Here is an 18,717-nt window from a genome sequence, read left to right as displayed (position 1 = left end):
GTCTGATATCTCTCCCCCTTCCAACCCCTCGCAGGTCTCTGCACCTCTCATTCTTCCCTCTCTCCCCTGCCCCTCCCCCAACCTATAGCCAAGTTTCTCTCCCCTCTCCAGGCCCCAACCTTTAATCTCCCAACCCCATGATTTCCCCCACCCCCCTAGGCCTACCGAGGTACATGGTGGTCCAACAAAAGTCTTTGTAGCAGGAACATGGCCCTCTCACTCCTGCTTGCTCGTGGTTCATTCTAAAATGGCTGCTGTGACCTCTCATGGCAGCTCGTGGTACTCCAAGAAACGCGAGCAGCTGCGAGAGGTTGCGGTAGCTATTTTAGAAGGCAGCCATGAGGAAGCAGGAGTGAGAGGGTTGCACTCTTGACACACAGACTCCTGCTGGACCACCAGGTACTTCGTGGGGGGGGGGAATCGTGGGATTGGGAGGGAGAATAATGTGTCAGGGCCTGTAGAGCAATTCCCTCAGGCAGCCTCGGGGCCTTTGCTAGGCCGGCTGCCTCTGAGTAAAGAGGAAGTTGCATCATCGGAGGGAGGCTGGCTTAGCAAAGACCCCAAGGCTACCTGATGGAATTGCTAAAGTAACTCTAGTGGCAGCTGTGTGTGGAAGTTAAAAACACAGTGAGCTACTGCTGCTAGTTCAGGAGGGCTGGGGATAGAATGGCAGAAGGAGGTTAGGAGACTTACTATATTGTCTATCCCCTGATAATGGTGCATGTACCCCCTGGAGTATGCATACCGTGTGTTGAGATCCTCTGATATAGACTAATTTGGTATACCACTAGTTATTCTGTTATATAAATTTATAGTTGGAATGTACACGTTTGAAACTAGAATGGTAAAAAAACAAAACACCTAGGAATATCAAACTATTCTCATAATGGTTCTCACACGGCATTACAGCATGAGTCGGCCTGTCAAAAGATATTCTGTTACTGAAATAACCTTGTATTTGCCTCTGGGATTTGCTGTATCATGGAATTCCTAGCACAGCCTGAGGGTGTCTGCATTCATACTTCTTGGGTGATATCCTAAAAGGGTTATAGGGCTCCATATCCAATGCTCTGTAGCAGTGGTATTTTTAATGGTATTTTGAATTATTGCTATGATTCTTGGGTTTGATATTCTACAGCCTGAGGGTGAAACATGGCCCCATTGGGTTCTCAATAAAGAATTACCTCTTTCAGGAACCCTTTTTAACTGTGGTAATACTGTCTACTGGGCTGGAAAGAATAACATTGTAAGTACTTTAAATTTTATTTTGCCACTCAGCTAGTAACCATTGTAAGCTGTATAGTATAAGGAAGCCATAAATCATCCGTTGTTGCTTCAACCAAGATCTTTGCAGCAGTATTGTACAACTATTTATTTAATAATTCTTTAAAACTGGCCTAGAAGATTTCTTACCTAAACTGCGCTTCCTCAATCTGAAGTATCCGTTAGAAATAGAAAGAGCACATAGAATACCATTACGTGCATCTTACAGACAAAATGGTCCCAGGCCCATGATATTCAGGGTGCTTCATTTTCAACAGGCTTTGGACATTTTATCTGCTGCTAAACAAATTAAGTCACTGAAATGGCAAGAAACAAAAATCCATCTTCTGCTTGATTTTGCTAAAGTTACTGCTAGCTTGAGGAAACAGTTTCTGCTTCTCTGACCTCTGCTGCAGCAATTGGGAGCTAAGTATGGGCAGCTGTATCCAGAAGTCATGAAGATAACATTCAACAATAAAACCAGGCACTATGAGGATCCGATCAAACTACAGGACTATATTAATCAGCACTTTGATCCAATGACATAGGGGAGCAACAAGGAATGATGATTTATCTATATTTTAACTTTGTTTTTCTTGTGGAAGGTTATACAAAGTTTTTTTTACAAGGAATGGGTTTTTTAATTTATTAAAATTCAGTCTTATTATTCTTTTTTTTTTTTTTTTTTACGAAAGTGTTTTGGTTTAAGTTATAGTAGGTTTAACGAGAGCCAGTGAAAAATGAGATAGTATGAGAAGGGGTGAAACTTCAACGTTTTTTCCTGTTAACAAAATAGACTTCCAAGACAACCGGAAAACATGGACGCAGAATTAATTGAAGACATAGAGAACATAACTCTATGGGGCGACACTGTACTGCTAGGGGACTTCAACATGCCTGATGCAGATTGGAACACATTTTCAGCAACAACCAGCAGCAGCAGGAAGCTTTTGACCTCCATAAAAGGAGTACATCTCAGACAGATGGTAACGGAGCCCACTAGGGACCAGGTGATCCTAGACCTGGTACTCACCAACGGGGAAAGCGTCTCAGAGGTTTCAGTGGGAGATACATTAGCCTCCAGCGACCATAACATGATATGGTTCAACCTTGGGAAAGGATCCCCTAAATCAATTACAAAAACAAAGGTACTCAATTTCCGGGGCACCGACTTCACACGCATGGGAGATTTCGTTCATCAGACGCTGCAGGACCAAACAGAGACCGGCAATGTGGAAACTATGTGGTCATACCTGAAATCATCCATACACGAAGCAACTAATCGCTATATAAAATCAGTAGATAAACGGCAAAGAAACAACAAACCCCAATGGTTCACTGGAGAGATCTCGCACCTCATTAAGGAAAAGAAAAAAGCATTTCTTTCCTACAAATGTACGCAAAAAAAAGAAACTAAAGTAGAATATAAGACCAGATCTGCAGCAGTCAAAACAGCAGTTAGGGAGGCTAAACTTCGAGTGGAAGAAACTCTGGCAAAAAACATTAAAAAGGGGGACAAATCCTTCTTTAGGTATATCAGTGATAGGAAAAGGAACACAGACGGTATAGTACGCCTTAGACAACTGGACGGAAACTACGCAGTGGCGGACTCCAAGAAAGCAGAACTACTAAATGAATATTTCTGCTCAGTCTTCACCTGCGAGGCACCAGGACATGGACCACAGTTGAAAGAGAAACAAGACGTGGATGACCCGTTTCAGAATTTTGAGTTCACACCTGGGGACGTCTACAACGAACTGGCAAGACTCAAGGTGAGCAAAGCCATGGGACCGGACAATCTACACCCAAGAGTGCTCAGAGAATTGAGAGATGTTCTGGCAGAACCGTTGGCAGTGCTCTTCAATCTTTCACTAAGTACGGGGAAAGTACCGTTGGACTGGAAAACTGCCAACGTCGTTCCTCTACATAAAAAGGGTTGCAAGGCTGAGGCTGCGAACTATAGACCGGTAAGCCTCACCTCAATAGTGTGTAAACTCATGGAGACACTGGTTAAGTATAGATTGGATACGATCCTAAACGAGGAAAATCTCCGGGATCCCAGTCAACATGGATTCACCAAGGGTAGGTCATGCCAGTCCAATCTTATCAGCTTCTTTGACTGGGTAACAAAAAGACTGGACTCAGGCGAGTCCTTGGACGTTGTGTACCTGGACTTCAGCAAAGCGTTTGACAGCGTCCCACACCGCAGGCTGCTGAACAAGATGAAATCAATGGGGTTGGGAGAGACTCTAACTACATGGGTCAAAGATTGGCTTAGTGGCAGACTTCAGAGGGTAGTGGTTAATGGTACTCTCTCTAAAATGTCGGAAGTGACTAGCGGAGTGCCACAGGGTTCGGTCCTGGGCCCTCTCCTCTTCAACATATTCATTAGGGATCTGACTCAAGGGCTTCAAGGCAAGGTAACCTTATTCGCTGATGATGCCAAACTATGTAATATAGTAAACGACTATAATCTAAAGGATGCTATGGAGCAAGACCTGCGTACTCTGGAAAGCTGGTCCTCGATCTGGCAGCTGGGCTTCAACGACAAGAAATGTAAGGTCATGCATCTCGGAAACAGAAACCCTTGCAGAACTTACACCCTGAATGGAGAAACTTTAACCAGATCTACGGCAGAACGAGACTTAGGAGTAATCATCAGTGCTGATATGAAAGCTGCCACTCAAGTGGAGAAGGCTTCATCTAAAGCATGGCAGATGATAGGTTGTATCAGGAGAAGCTTCGTCAGCAGGAAGCCTGAAGTCATGATGCCATTGTATAGAGCCATGGTGAGACCTCATCTGGAATACTGTGTGCAATTTTGGAGGCCACACTACTGTAAAGATGTGCTCAGAGTTGAATCGGTTCAGCGGATGGCCACCAGGATGGTCTCGGGGCTAAAGGGTCTCCCGTACGAGGAAAGACTGAGCAAGTTACAGCTCTACTCTCTCGAGGAGCGTAGGGAGAGGGGAGACATGATTGAGACATTTAAGTACATCACGGGACGGGTTGAGGTGGAAGATGATATCTTTCTCCTGAAGGGACCCTCGACCACAAGAGGTCATCCGCTCAAACTCAGGGGAGGGAAGTTTCGTGGAGATGCCAGGAAGTACTTCTTCACGGAGAGAGTGATTGAGCATTGGAACAAGCTTCCAATGCAGGTGATAGAGGCACACAGCGTCCCAGACTTCAAGAATAAATGGGATACCTATGTAGGATCCCTACGAGGGTCACCCAAAGGATAGGATCACTAGTGTATAGACTTGAAAGAGCGGGGCAGTAGAATGGCATTCTTACAAATCTACTTAAATGGGACATTAGACTTAAAAGGGAGGGTCGATGGTGTGGGCAGACTTGATGGGCTGTAGCCCTTATCTGCCGTCATCTTTCTATGTTTCTATGTTTCTATGCTATAGCAACAGTGGCCGCGTTTGGAACTCGATAAGCAGGAGAGTTTCAGTTTTAAGCTGGGCTGCAATGCTGCTGGAGAGGTAGGGGCTTTGGAGACTATATGAACGTTGCTGTAAGGAGAGGTAAGAGGGCGGAGGTGCTTGAAAGTAAAAGAGTCGCTCTAGAGAAGAGAGAGAGTTGATAGCTTGATTCCGGAGAGCAGTGACTTCATTCTTATAGATGAGCTTATGGATAACAAATCTATTTCTTCCTCCAGTCAAATTAAATTCCAATTTGCAGCACTCATTCGGCTCTATATTTCCAGTATGTGGCTCAATTTGAATAATCCGATAAGCTTTGAAAAATAAATAATTAAATTCAGGTGATCTTCTTATATAGTACTTCCCTAATCACCACATATATATATTTTATGATTAAAAAATCTATATTATATTTTTTCTTATGTGAAAAGCTCAGACCCTACAACCCACCTCTAGTGATAACCACGGAGGTAATTGCATGAGACCATCACAGCTGTTCACTATCTCAAACCACCGCATAATGATTAGATCTTAAACTCTACTCCTTTCACTCATTATTTATCTTTTTGGCGGTGGTCAAGCTGTGACTCCTCAGCAACTGCTCCGGTGCAATAAAACTCTGGTGAATGCTTGTCTCTCATTTCCCTCTGGGGGTTTCAGAATCTGCCAATAAAAAGGCAGTTCCATATGCATGTAATTCCTTATGAGCAGCTTCTTTTTTGATGTGGCAATAGATTTGAGGACTCAAAACGCGCAAAGTATTCAACTGCTAAATCTTTTAGCTCACCAAGTTCAAGCCTGCTTTCATTACCACTAACAAATATAAGCTCCAGACCTATCAGCTATCCACAGGACCTGTAATTGTTAAATCTTTGCTCTGGCAATTGTCACAAATAAAGATCTATTCTACTGATCATTCAAGAAGTTGCTGTGCAGTAATAGTTGGAATACAGCAGTTATGTGTTGCAGAAGAGGTGACGGTTCCAGACGGATACAGCGGCTTTAATGAGGTTCCATACTTCTAAGATAGAGTTCCTCCTCCCAAGATGGTGTCTGTTTGAAAACTATATATTCTCGTTAAATTTATTACTTCATTAATTATGTGAGTAGGATAACAGTGATGTTGTTTTTATTTTATTTATTTTTATATTCTTATTTTTATCAATTTTTTACTATTTTATGATTAATAGGGTTATGATTTTGGGAGCCCTTCCTATTGTATTATTGATTTATACAGCTTCCATTTGATTATTTAATTAGTTAAATGTTATCTGCTAGTGGCAACTAATAGTATATTGTTTATGAGTTTATATCCTTTCTTAATGGATTTAAGTAATTGTCTTAATTAATTGGAGGCATACCAATGTGCAAAATGTTGATAATAATTAATAGAATGTCATGATTTTAGATATTCTCAATAGTATAATGTTCTCAATGAATTTATTATAATTTATATTTTGCTAAATTCCTGTCTTAGATTTCTCTTGTTTCTCTTGATTGAGGCAGCTACTGATAAGATATAATGCATAATGTTTAATTAAACACCTACATGAGTTAATAATTTATTTTTAAATTATATTGTATGGTAATTACAAATCATTAGGAAATTAAAATTTAATTTTATTAGTATTCATTAGAACATGGAGGGTTAATTTGGGAAAATTTATGGTGCATAGGGGAAGATGGTAATTGCCAGTCTGTATGTTTGCATCCAAGCTTTTGTGTTATTTTAAGGGATGGGATATGGGAGGGAATGGGGGTAGTTTTAGATTGGGATCCTGGATGTGTTTGGATGGATTAATTTTAATTTTGGTGAATATGATATTAGGTTTCCACTCTCTAGTATATCTCTATCAAATAAAATGGCTTTAAAATTTTATTCATTGAATGCTAATGGACTCAATCATCCCATCAAGAAGAAAAATATTCTTAATTTTTTTTTTTTAAGTAGCTTGCCAGGCCTATGCTTCCAGACAGATATGCTAGGGCATCAGGCAGCCCAGTGATATAAATTAATATCGGAATATTTGAATAATAAAAAAAAACTAGTCTGAGAGACATTTGGAGCATTCAAGTTCAAGTTTATTAGCATTTGATGAATCGCCTATAAAAATATCTAAGCGATGTACAATTTAAAAGCCACCGAATGGTGGTTTCACGTACGGTTGAGACGAATTAGACATTAGACAAACAATATAAAGCAGTATAACAATTAAAAAGGAACAGTCAATATAATTCCATTAACCTTAAAACAATTAAGATAGAGAACTAACATGAATGGGCAAGGAAGGAGGGAAAAGTTACAATATCTTTATCTGTTAGAATATACATGAAAAGGGAAAACACAATAAGGAACAAAGGGAATTGGTAAATTTGATGGTCATAATAAAACGTAAGAAATTTCTGCTTCTCAATGGCCACGAATTTGGACTTGGAGGATAAGATGTACAGCATCAGCATCTATGAGACAAACCTGTTGTTTTTTTTATTAAATATGATTTTTTTGGACCCCCCAGTTTGTTTGCAGAAGTTAGATAGTTCTAAATCCAATAGATGCTGGCACTGTCATTTTGAAATAGGGACACTGGATCATCTGTTGTTCTATTGCCCTTTGATACTCAATTTTTGGAAGTCGATATGGGGACATATTAACATTGGAATCATTGATTCCATTAATCTATGATGTAGCCATCTGTGGGACATTATTGCATTCTAAACCCCCATTGGACTGATATAAATGCCGGCTTTTCATTATTATGACCAGGATTGCCATGCAAATGGTGACTCACAATTGGAAAAATTGGGATTGGCTGAGTTTTACTTTTTGTTGGGTGAATTTATGTTTATGTTATAAGTGAGAAAATGAACTCTGACATGTTGGAGCATAATAATTTATTCAGGTTAGTCTGGGGTCCATTAACGTCTTTTGTTACTTTGGAATAGTTGTCTTTTACCTTAATTTCTTTTAGAATTATACACACATCCAGGGAAGAGTGGTGGGGGTTATCTCTTTGTTTTATTCCTTGATTGAATGTACTGGAAGGGAAGGGGATAATTTATTTTGTATTGTTATTGATTGATTATAAGTGCTGATTCTGATGATTAATATATGTATAATTTTCTGCACTTTGTTAGCCTTGAAAATTTAATAAAGTTTATAAAACTTCAGATTCTTAATTTTTTGAAAAAACAACAAGCTGACATATATTTTATACAAGAGACTCATTTGTCAGCAATTGAGGTGGCTAAATTAGAAGGTAGTTGGATAAAACATTGTTTTTTTGCTCCAGCAATAGGGAAAAAGGCTGGTGTGGCAATCCTGATTAATAAGATGATATCTGCTAAGTTTGATAACTTTCGGGCTGATCTAATGAGTAGATGGCTCTATGTTAATATGACTTCAGGAAATGATACCCTGACGCTTTTTAATATTTATGCACCAAATACAAATCAGGCGGAATTCTTTAAGAAACTCCAACAAGTAATTATTTTACTCGCTACGCCTAATTTAATCATAGCTGGAGACTTCAATGCTGTAATAGATCCAATTATGGATAAACAACCAAGTAGACAATTGAAATCTTTAGGTCTTGATAATATCATGAACAATTGTGGTTTAAAAGAAATTTGGCAGATTTTCAATTTTAATGCTCGGGAATTTACATTTTGTTCCTTAGTTCATAAATCATTTTCAAGAATTGATTTTTTTTGTTTGTTTGTTTCAGATCATTTAATTCAACAGGTCACAAAAGCTAACATAGATCCTATCATTTTGACAGATCATGCGGGAATTTGGATTGAATATCAGTTCACTAAAGAGGATTGTCAGAGACCTGTTTGGAGGTTCAATAATACACTACTTACAGACTCAAACTTTCTAGGGGAAATTCAAATAAAAGTGAAGGAGATTTTTCAACTCAATGCCTCGGAGGAGATCCCTTTGGAAACTATATGGTATGCTTTTAAGGCAACCTTAAGAGGGCTGATTATATCCTATTCGGTGCATGTTATGAAGTTGCTTAGAATGGAGTTTTCTATTTTGGAAAAAATGATTTCTGATTTAGAATCAAAATTGGCCTTAAAATGGAATCCAGAAATTTTTTTACTGCCCTAATGAAGGTTAAATACAAATATAATGAGATTTGCTCACAATTGGCTAGGAAAGATTTGTTTTGTCAACAGGCGGTGTATTATGGAAACTCTAATAAAGTGGAAAGAGTGTTGGCTAACTATCTTAAAGCTAAAAAGAGAAGAGAAAAGATTCCAGCCATTAAAGATGAAAAGGCAAGATTTATACCCATATAACTGATGTTTTAAACAAATTTTTGAATTATTATAAAGCTTTATACTCTTCTGAGCTATATTCAAATAAAGAGAATGGAGGTAGAGACTTTTTGAATTCAATTTGTGGGCCCAAAATTCCAGAGCAGGTAAAAGAAAATCTTGAGGCACCTATATCTTTTTCAGAACTCCAATCAGCATTGAAGTCTCTTAGAGCAGGATCTGCTCCGGGTGGTGATGGATATACTGTGGAGTTTTTCAAATCCTTTCAGAGTATACTATTACCTTATCTTTTTCATTTGTATCAATCACATTTCTTTAATTAATGTGGATGGAAAATTTTGGCTAAACTATTGGCTCTGAGATTAGCTAAGGCTCACCCTTATGTTATTGCAATGCACCAAATGGGTTTTGTTGCCCGAAGACATTCTGCAAATAAAACTAGATTGGTACTTCATATGCTTAATTTAGCAAAAACAATAGAAGATCAGGCCTTTTCTGTATCCTTGGATGCAGAGAAGGCCTTTGATCGAGTAGAATGGACTTTTATGTACCAAGCAATGGATTGGTTTGGGATAGGTTCCAGATTTATTCAAATGATTCAAACTTTGTATAGTTCCCCTCAACCAGTTTATATATTACTATGTTCTCGGAACGTTTTTGTTTAAAGATGGAAGTTAGACAAGGATGTCCCTTATCTCCTTTGATTTTTGATATTGTTTTGGAACCCTTGTTGGCTATTCAGCAGGCAGAGGAGATACAGGGAATTCCATATGCAGGTTGAGATGATAAAGTTTCGGCTTATGCAGATGATATTTTTCTTCATTTGAAAAATCCTGAATCAACCATCCCTCATTTACTGGATTTGATTGATCATTTTGGTAAATTTTCTGGATATAAAATAAATTGGAGCAAATCAGAAATTCTTCCATTGAATGTATACTGTGTGAAGGGAATATTTGATCCATTTCCATTCCTTTGGAAGGAAGAGGGAATAAAATACTTAGGTATAACGATTCAAAAAACATTGGAAGATACAGTTACAGTAAATGAAAGATCCTTATTGTTGAAAGTCAAAGAAATGTGTGAGCATTGGAATCCATTACATCTTTCGTGGTGGGAGAGAGTCCAAACCATCAAAATGATGATCTCACCTGTAGTTTGTTACCAAATGAGTATGTTACCAATTTATTTTCAATCATCTTTTTACAAAAAACTAAATGGGATTCTTTCAAAATTCCTTTGGCTTGGTAAAACTCCTAGAATAGCCTTAGTATCTTTGCAAAAATCTCAATCAATGGGAGGGGTAAATTTTACAAATTTTTACAGATATCATCAAGCTTTTATTTTGCATCAGGGTATATATTGGATCCTTCCTGAACGAATCTGCCGGATTGGTTGATTCTGTAAAGTCATCTTATGACCCCATTACATCTTACACTCAGTATAAATGGGAGTTACAAATATAAATTCTCTGTTGCAAAAATCACCTTCTTCAAAAAGAGAAAATATAATATTCTAAAAATATTCTTAGCTAAATAATTAATTAATTAATAGTGCTCAGTGAAAGCCAAACTTCAAGGCATAAGAGCACGGGACTCTACCAGTTCAGGCTTAAATACATGATAGCACTCCTCCCTTCCTACCAATATAATAACTAAAGCTCAAAAAAAGCTAAAGCTCTAAGTAAACATAAGAGAGGGGGGTACTTATCTCTGCTGAAGTTGTCATTAAGTCCCAGTCTTCTGCTTCTAGTCCAAAAAGTGCTTAGTGCTCCCCATTCACTCCAAAAGTTCAAAAAAATTCAAAAAACACAAATGCAAAAAACAAATACCAAAAAATAAAGTCCACAACACAATCCATTTAGTCCATCTTGCAAAAAACCATATGAAATATCCTGTTTATCCTTTAAAAACATCCTCCTTCCTCGACACAGTATGTGTAGTCCGGTAATTGCTTGACACGATATGTGTTTCCCCTTCAGCTTTTTCAAGAGGAAGATTTGCTCAGCACTTTCTTATTAACTATAAACAGCATCATATTGGATAAGTGTCCCACTCAAGACTTGATGGCGGCATAACCGCTAGCAAACGCTCTCAATTCAGCAGAGATAAGTACCCCCTCTCTTATGTTTTCTTAGAGCTTTAGTTTTTTTGAGCTTTAGTTATTATATTGTTAGGAAGGGAGGAGTGCTATGATGTATTTAAGCCTGAACTGGTAGAGTCCCGTGCTCTTATGCCTTGAAGTTTGTATTGGCTTTCACTGAGCACTAATAATTAATTAATTAATTATTTAAGAATATTTGTAGAATATTATATTTTCTCTTTTTGAAGAAAGCCCATTTTATCTTAGCCATATTTTGAGTATCAAGCTTCCTAGAATATACAAGGACAATATTATTTTTCATTCAACATGGATTGCGTTAAAATTTATTGATTTTTTAACTCCTATTCTGATACAGCACACTAAAAATCAATCCCTATGGTTGAACTCCAAGATACAAATCTGCGAGTCTAAAATCCTCTGGAAACAGTGGTTGCAGGCAGGCATATATACTCTAGATGATGTAATTTTTAATGGGAAAATGGTATCTTTATTACAGTTACAACAATCATTCGATATTTCAAAATCTCAAGGTTATAAATGGTTGCAGTTGAAACAGGCCATTCAGAAGGGGTTCCCTGACTGGCACAATTTAAAAAGTCTGTATAGTTTGCCTGGTCTATGTTTCCAGACATATTTTCAAGGGCATCAGGCTGCCAAGTGGTATAAATTAATATCTGAATATTTGGAGAAAAAACCTAAAACAAGCTTAAGAGATATTTGGAGTATAGAAACAAAGCAGAATATTTCTGCTATGCAATGGCCACGGATTTGGACTTGGAGAATCAGATGTACAGCATCAGCATCTATGAGACAAACTTGGACCCCTGTTCATTTACAAAAATTAGATAGCTCAAAATCTAATAGATGCTGGCACTGTCAACTTGCAGTAGGGACACTGGATCATCTTTTATTTTATTGCCCATTCATACTCAATTTCTGGAAGTCAATTTGGTGCAAAATCAACCTGGTATTAGGTCTGTCTATTCCATTGTCGTATGACATGGTTTTATTTGGATCAAAGAAAATCCCGAAAAATAGGGAGCTGACAAAACTCCCTGAACACAGTTTTCCTTCTTGGGGCTTGGGAGATTCTTTTTCTCATGGTTTTATTTGGGACATTGTTAAAACTTAATAGTCCAATTGACAAATATAAAAAATAGACTTATTATTATGGCTGGGGTGGCCATGCAATTAATAACTAGAAATTGGAAAAATTGGGATAGGTTGAACTTTTCTTTATGGTGGGAAACACTTTGGGCTCCTTTTATCAAGCTGCGGTAGGCAGTTAACGCGCGGAATATCGCGCGTTCAACCGCCTCCGCGCTAATTGCTAACGCCTCCATTGACGAGGCGTTAGTTTTTCGGTGTGCCGCGGGGGATAGCGCGTGATGAAATGTCCGACGTGCTAACCCCCCATAGCGCACCTTGATAAAAGGAGCTGTTTGTTTATATTATAGATATGAAAGGATGCTAGCAGAACAATCAGGGAATAGTAAGGTTTTTAAAGTTATTTGATGTTTGGCCTTCCCTTAAGGAAGGTGTGGAAATGGATGTGTAAATTTCATGGCATTAGTGTCAGTGAGTCTCCTCTTCTGCCTTTGTGCGGTAATCAAAATTTTTCCCTGGGCATGGGGGGTTCCCGGTGTAAGCAGTGGGCGGCATGGGGGGTTGATCTTTTTATTTCATCTGGTGCAGGATGATGGCTCTATCCAACCTTTTCAAACATTTTGTCAGATTCATGGCCTCACTGCTGTTGATAGATTTGTTTATATGCAGATTGCGCATTATGTGGCCACTTTGACCAAGACCAACTTGTATTCTGCTCGTCAGGACTTATTGTCTATAGCCTATACTTTTGGCTCCCAGATGAAAGTTCCCCTCAAGTTTCATCACAGACACTTGAAGGATGAGACCCCCTTGCCGGACTATGGTACACTTCAAGCAGCTTGGTCACAGGATTTGAATGTGATATTCCGGAGGATGTTATGTCCCATGCTGTGGCCCGGCTGCCTGCTCTGAGAAAGTATGCGTACTTTTGGGAAATGCAATATAAACTGTTATTTCAAATCTATGTATCACCTTATAGGGCATATTGTGCAAAATTTCGGCCCACAGCCTTGTGTGACAAATGTGGGCATCTGACTGCTGTATTGGGCCATATGCTGTGGTCCTGTCCGGCTGTACATGCTTTTTGGTAGGGACTCCTTACTTATATTGGGACTCTTTGGACTGTGCATATTCGACCCTTGCCTCGCCTGCTCTTTGGACTTCCTCCATCTTATCATCCGAGACCAGCAGACTTGTGTGCATTTCTTTGGTGGTCCATCTTATGTGCCTTAAAATGTATTTTTCTTAAATGGCTGGACACTGAAGCTCCAAACATTCCCATGTGGCATTCTCAGATGATTCTCCTGCTGGCTTGGGAGCGCAGAGATGTACCTGATCTTTCCACTTTGTTGGGGGGAGTGCTTCACGTCTATTTGGGAGCTTTTCTGGAACACCATGACTCGTGTTTTGAATTGCTGATTGAAACTTTGCTGTTTTTATTTGAGCTGCTACTCTTTATGTTCACCATTGGGAACCTGGTCCTGGGGGGGGGGGGGAATGTTCTCTATTAAACTGTTACTGGAGCACTGCTTGTTAGGATGAATCTTGGTACTGTGTTTTATCTGCTGTAATAAAAATCATTTTACCATAAAGTTATTTGGAGTCCATTGGAGTCGTATGTTAAACAATAGACTGATTAAAACTTTAGTTGAAAGATACATCCAGGTAGGGAGAGAGAGGGAAGTTGGGGGGGAGGGTAATTTGTTTTCAGTTTATTGTAAGTATGTTAGTGCTGTTCATTGATATTTTTGATTGTATAATTGTTGCACTTTGGATAAACCTTGAAAATCAATAAAGATTTATTTTTTAAAAAAATGGCCTAATATCAAGCAGTACTACTGAGGATAAGTGTAAGTTGTGGCTCCAGTGACTCAACTAGAGTAAACTGCTTAGAGAAATGTATATTGGTTGAAAACTTGCCAGATGTTGCATCAGGTCTTGGCCCAATTTTTTATTGCAATGAAAGTACAACAAAGCAGCAGAAAACTGCTATGTTAAAAAAAAAAAAAAAGACTGTCCATATCCAGTCTTGGCATTTTAAAATATTTTAAATGTTTTTCTTTTTAGTACAGTGACCTCAGCTGTGTTTACTGTTGGTGATAATGTAGTGTCTGGTAGCGATGACCGCACTGTGAAAGTTTGGGATTTGAAAAACATGCGATCTCCTATTGCCACAATCCGAACAGACTCTGCAGTAAATAGGTAAGAAGCAAAGTGCAAAGCAGTAGAAAGAATGGCTAAAAATGACTGAGGGGCCCTTTTACTAAATTGTGTTAGCCGCTAATGCTTGTCAAACGCAGCTTTAAATGGCATACCTTTGGTCACACGCGTCCTGCTGTAATTGTAACTGCCAAATTAGCGCACATTAATATGCACGCTAAAATATTTGGGGGCAGGGGTTGTAACAGGGGCAGAGAGTGGGCATTCCTGTGCTAACGAGTTAGTGCATCCACATTAGCGTGCACTAACTGGTTAGCTCTGGAATACCATGTAAACCCTTGCCACCTACAAAATGGGTGGTGGTAAGTGCTCACACAATAATTTTTTAATTGATTGGTAATTCCACATGGCCATTAATAATAATTTTAAAAAAGAGGAGAAGCTGTTTTACAGCTGCAGTAAAAAATGGTTTTAGTGCATGGGAAAAACCCATGCATAAGTGAGCTAAAAGCACAGGTTTTTATCACAGCTTAGTAAAAGGACCCCCTAAATCAAATATTCAGTGACCAGAAATAAAGCTATGCCTGTATGCTGAGATATGTGAATCACAGGCACTTTATTGGAAGTAGGTCTGGTTTTCTAATTTTAGAATTTGTTCATAGTAGGTATAACTTTTTGGAGTGTGCTGATAAATGTATTTAAGAATGACAACTTTTTTTTTAATATGCTAGTATTCTCCAAAGACAAGCAGGTAATATTCTTTGGGTGATGTCATCTATGGAACCCATTACGGACACTACCAAGTGCCCTGTCACTTTATATCTTTAGGTAGTACCCATACTTCAGGGGTGCCCTAAAGATCACGATTGACCAGTAGATCGCGAAGGCTCCGTGATAGACTCGTGTTGCCTTCGCTTTCTCCCTACTTCCTGATGCCGTAAACAGGACAGCAGAAGCGCCAGACCCACCAGCCTTCCCCTCCCAATTATGTCAATTCTTATGTTGGAGAGGAAGTTCCGGGCCAGCCAGTCACGCAGGGCATTCAGCGCAGCTCCCCGCGCTAAAAAACCGCTATCGCGGTTTAGTAAAAAGGGAAGGGATATATTTGGCTATTTTTGTATAGTTGTTACTGAGGTGACATTGCATAAAGTCATCTACCTTGACCTCTTTGAAAAAAAACCCGGAATATAAATGATAATTAACATTTTCTCTGCCTACAGTGTGCTTTGTATTTTTTTTAAATTTTATTGTTGGTAAATCATTTTGACTTGGTCATTTTAAAAGTAGCTCGCAAGCCCAAAAAGTGTGGACACCACTGCCATACTTCATGCATGCCGGTACCTTCCCACCAGACATCAGCTTGTGGAGCCATCAGTTCTTCCTTTTTTGTGGAGCTGAGAAGCTGTGTCTTAGTTTTCTCAACAGCTTGTCAAATTTTACCTTCTTTTTGTGCCTTCCTGTACTTATATTTTATTGTTTTCCTCATAATTTGTTATATATTTTATTGTGTTCCAGTATTTTACCTGACTAGTTCATTTTCATCATCTTTTCATTTTTTGACTTTTGGGCCACTGGGAGCCCTTTTTTCCTCCCAGGAGCATCAATGGCCCAGGGAGCTCGAGAAACTAAGATACCGAAAATGGTATCTTAGTTTCTCGAGCTCCCTGGGCCATTGAACCCTTTTGCATATTCCTTGATTCATAGTAAGTGTCAACGCACAGAAGACTGCTCCCTTTCCATCCAGCTGATGTCTCCTCATAGACGTGCCTTAACATCAATGTCTCCCATGCCCCGACATCCGATATAGCAGGCTGCTTCAATGCTGATGTCTCTTCTGGTACTGGTGCCATCTCTTCAGGAGGAAAAATAGGCTATGCTCAGACAAGAGCTTTTAAGGCTACTGCAGATGTAGTCTTCACAGGTGTTAAAGGCTTCCAAGCCTGCTTCAGCCCAGCCCGAGGATACATCGAAGCATTGATCAAGGAAGAGGTATCACACTCCTGCTCAATGTTGAGCATTTGGGTCAGCATGGAGCCACTCAACACATTCATTGGCAGAAGAATTGTCTTTTCAACAATTTATCTAAGAACATGTTCACTATGAGAACATATATGGCTAGAGGAATGTTCAATGCATTTGATGTTTCTTCCCCAGCATCTGCAGTGGCAAATGCAATGTGCTGTTTGGACTAACTTAGTTTTTGATCTGGAAATTCCAGTTCAAAAACTCCTTTCATATGTTCCTTGTAAAGGAGACGACCTGTTTGGAGATAAAATTCAAGTGGTTGTAGATAAAATAAAAAAAAACACATAGATACTCAGTCTTTTTCATCATCCTAGAAGATATTGTGCCTCATCCAGATGTTCTTATTACTAAACACCAAACGGCGTTACAATTGGCTATCTTCATCATCTTCTAGTCCTGCTGCTCAATAACCCTTTGCAAAGCAACAAAGGACACAGAGATCACAACCTCAATCTCAGTCCCCTTTCAACTCCCTCCAGAAGGCCCTCCTTCATCAAGAACTCTCAGCTAAACACAATAGAACCTGTTTATCTGCAGGAGAGAGGCCAGGGGTTCTAATTGAAGTATTTCCTGTTACCAAAAAAGACAGGAAGCCTTTGGCTTGGTCTAGACCTCCAGGGTCTAAAGAAATACTTGTTGAAGGAGACGTTTTGCATGGCCACCGCTACTACTATTTATTATTTCTCTTGGACTCCTACCTCTGCTGGAAAAAGGTGCTTGGCTTTATTGTCTAGATCTCAAAGAGGCCTACACTCACATACCCATCCTACCTGCTCATAGAAAGTATTTTCGCTTTCTCATTGGATCTTGACTCTTCCAATACAAAGTCTTTCCCTTTGGTCTGGCTTCAGCCCCTTGAGTCTTTACAAAATACCTAGTGGTAATGGTAGCAGCACTTTGCACATGGGGTTTCAAATATTTTCCCTACTGGACAACTGGTTGATCAACGTTTCATCATCACAAACAGCTCAGCATCCCATAAACTCAACAGTTCATCGCCCGGAGCTGCTTGGGTTTGATGTCAACTCCCAAAAGTTACATCTGCACCATTCTCAAGCGCTGGAGTTTATAGGGGCTCTATTGGATACTACTCAGGGTTGAACTTTTCTATGGAAGCTGAGAGTCGACAGTCTCATTCACCTGTGACATACAGCCTCCACCTTTCAATGCCCTCCTACATGAGAGATGTTACGCCTTCTTGGTCACATGGCATCACTCCATTGGTACTTCTTCACCTTAGAATTCCACATTGGACTCTATTGACTCAATGGTCTCAAGCCACAAAACATTTGTCTGCTCCAATTTTTCACCTCTGTCACACTCTCCAGTGGTGGATGATTCCTCACAATCTCACTCGAGGTCTTCCTTTTCAGCCCTCCCTCCACCACCACCACCATCAAATACTTCTAATCACAGATGCTTCGATGTTAGAATGGGGTACTCTTCTGGATAGCCTCCACACTCAAGAAGTAAGGTCTCACCACAAACAAACCCTCCATATCAATCTTCTGGAACTGTGAGCAATAGGCAACGCTCTCAAAACATTCCAGGACCATCACCTTTAGCAGGCAGTCCTTATCCATTCAGACAATCTTAAGTTGCCATTTTCTTTATGAATAAAGAAGGGGGCATGGGATCTCACCCCCTTAGAATGGAAGCAATCGAGATCTGGAATATGGCAACTTTTCATGGCATACTTTTCAGAGCAGTTTACTTAGTGGGCAAGTTGAATGTATTGGCAAACAAATTGAGCAGACTCCTTCAGCCCCTCAAATGGTCTCTCAGCACAACCATCTTGCATCAGATTTTCTCCAAATGGGGAATACTGCACATAGGTCTTTTGGCTTCCTCCCACAACAAACTTCCACAATTCTGCTCCAGACTCTATAACCTGAATCGCATTGCCTTCCTCATTTATTGGGGGGGACAGACCTCTATGCATTTCCTCCAATAAGAGCTAGACACCGTGATATTCATAGCACCCCTTTGGCTGTGACAGGTTTGGTTTCTACACCTCCTATAGCTGTTGACCAATTAACCATGCAAGTTGCAACCATTTCCAACACTACTGATGTAACAATGAGGTTTCTTTCACTGAGCAAATAAATGCTTTCTCCCTCTTGACTGCAGTATTTGCTATCATTGAAGCACCTAGAAAACCTTCAACTCGGTGCTGTTACCTGCTGTGCTTTGCATTCTCTGGAACCTATCACCGGTCTACTTCCATACATACTGGACTACCTTCTTCACTTCTCTACCTCTGGTCTAAAGACCAATTCAATTTGCAAACATCTCAGTGTTATCAGTGCGTTTTCACGCTCCCTTGGACAAAAAAATCTTCTAT

The 18,717-nt window shown here is 39.5% G+C and overlaps 1 protein-coding gene across 6 annotated transcripts in view; it reads left to right on the top strand.

Annotated features, from left to right (window-relative positions):
- Positions 1–18,717, top strand: part of WDR37 (WD repeat domain 37) — a 197,021-nt gene that overhangs the window by 162,473 nt on the left and 15,831 nt on the right. For all 6 annotated transcript variants that reach the window (XM_033931543.1, XM_033931545.1, XM_033931546.1 and 3 more), the window contains exon 12: positions 14,256–14,390. In XM_033931543.1, the coding sequence (XP_033787434.1) occupies positions 14,256–14,390 (135 nt within the window). The remainder of the gene's footprint in view (positions 1–14,255; positions 14,391–18,717) is intronic.

The sequence above is a fragment of the Geotrypetes seraphini genome, chromosome 2 (genome assembly GCF_902459505.1).
Source record: "Geotrypetes seraphini chromosome 2, aGeoSer1.1, whole genome shotgun sequence".
Lineage (NCBI taxonomy): Eukaryota > Metazoa > Chordata > Amphibia > Gymnophiona > Dermophiidae > Geotrypetes > Geotrypetes seraphini.
The sequence above is the reverse complement of the archived record's forward strand: the minus strand, read 5'-3'. Positions and strand labels throughout refer to the sequence as shown.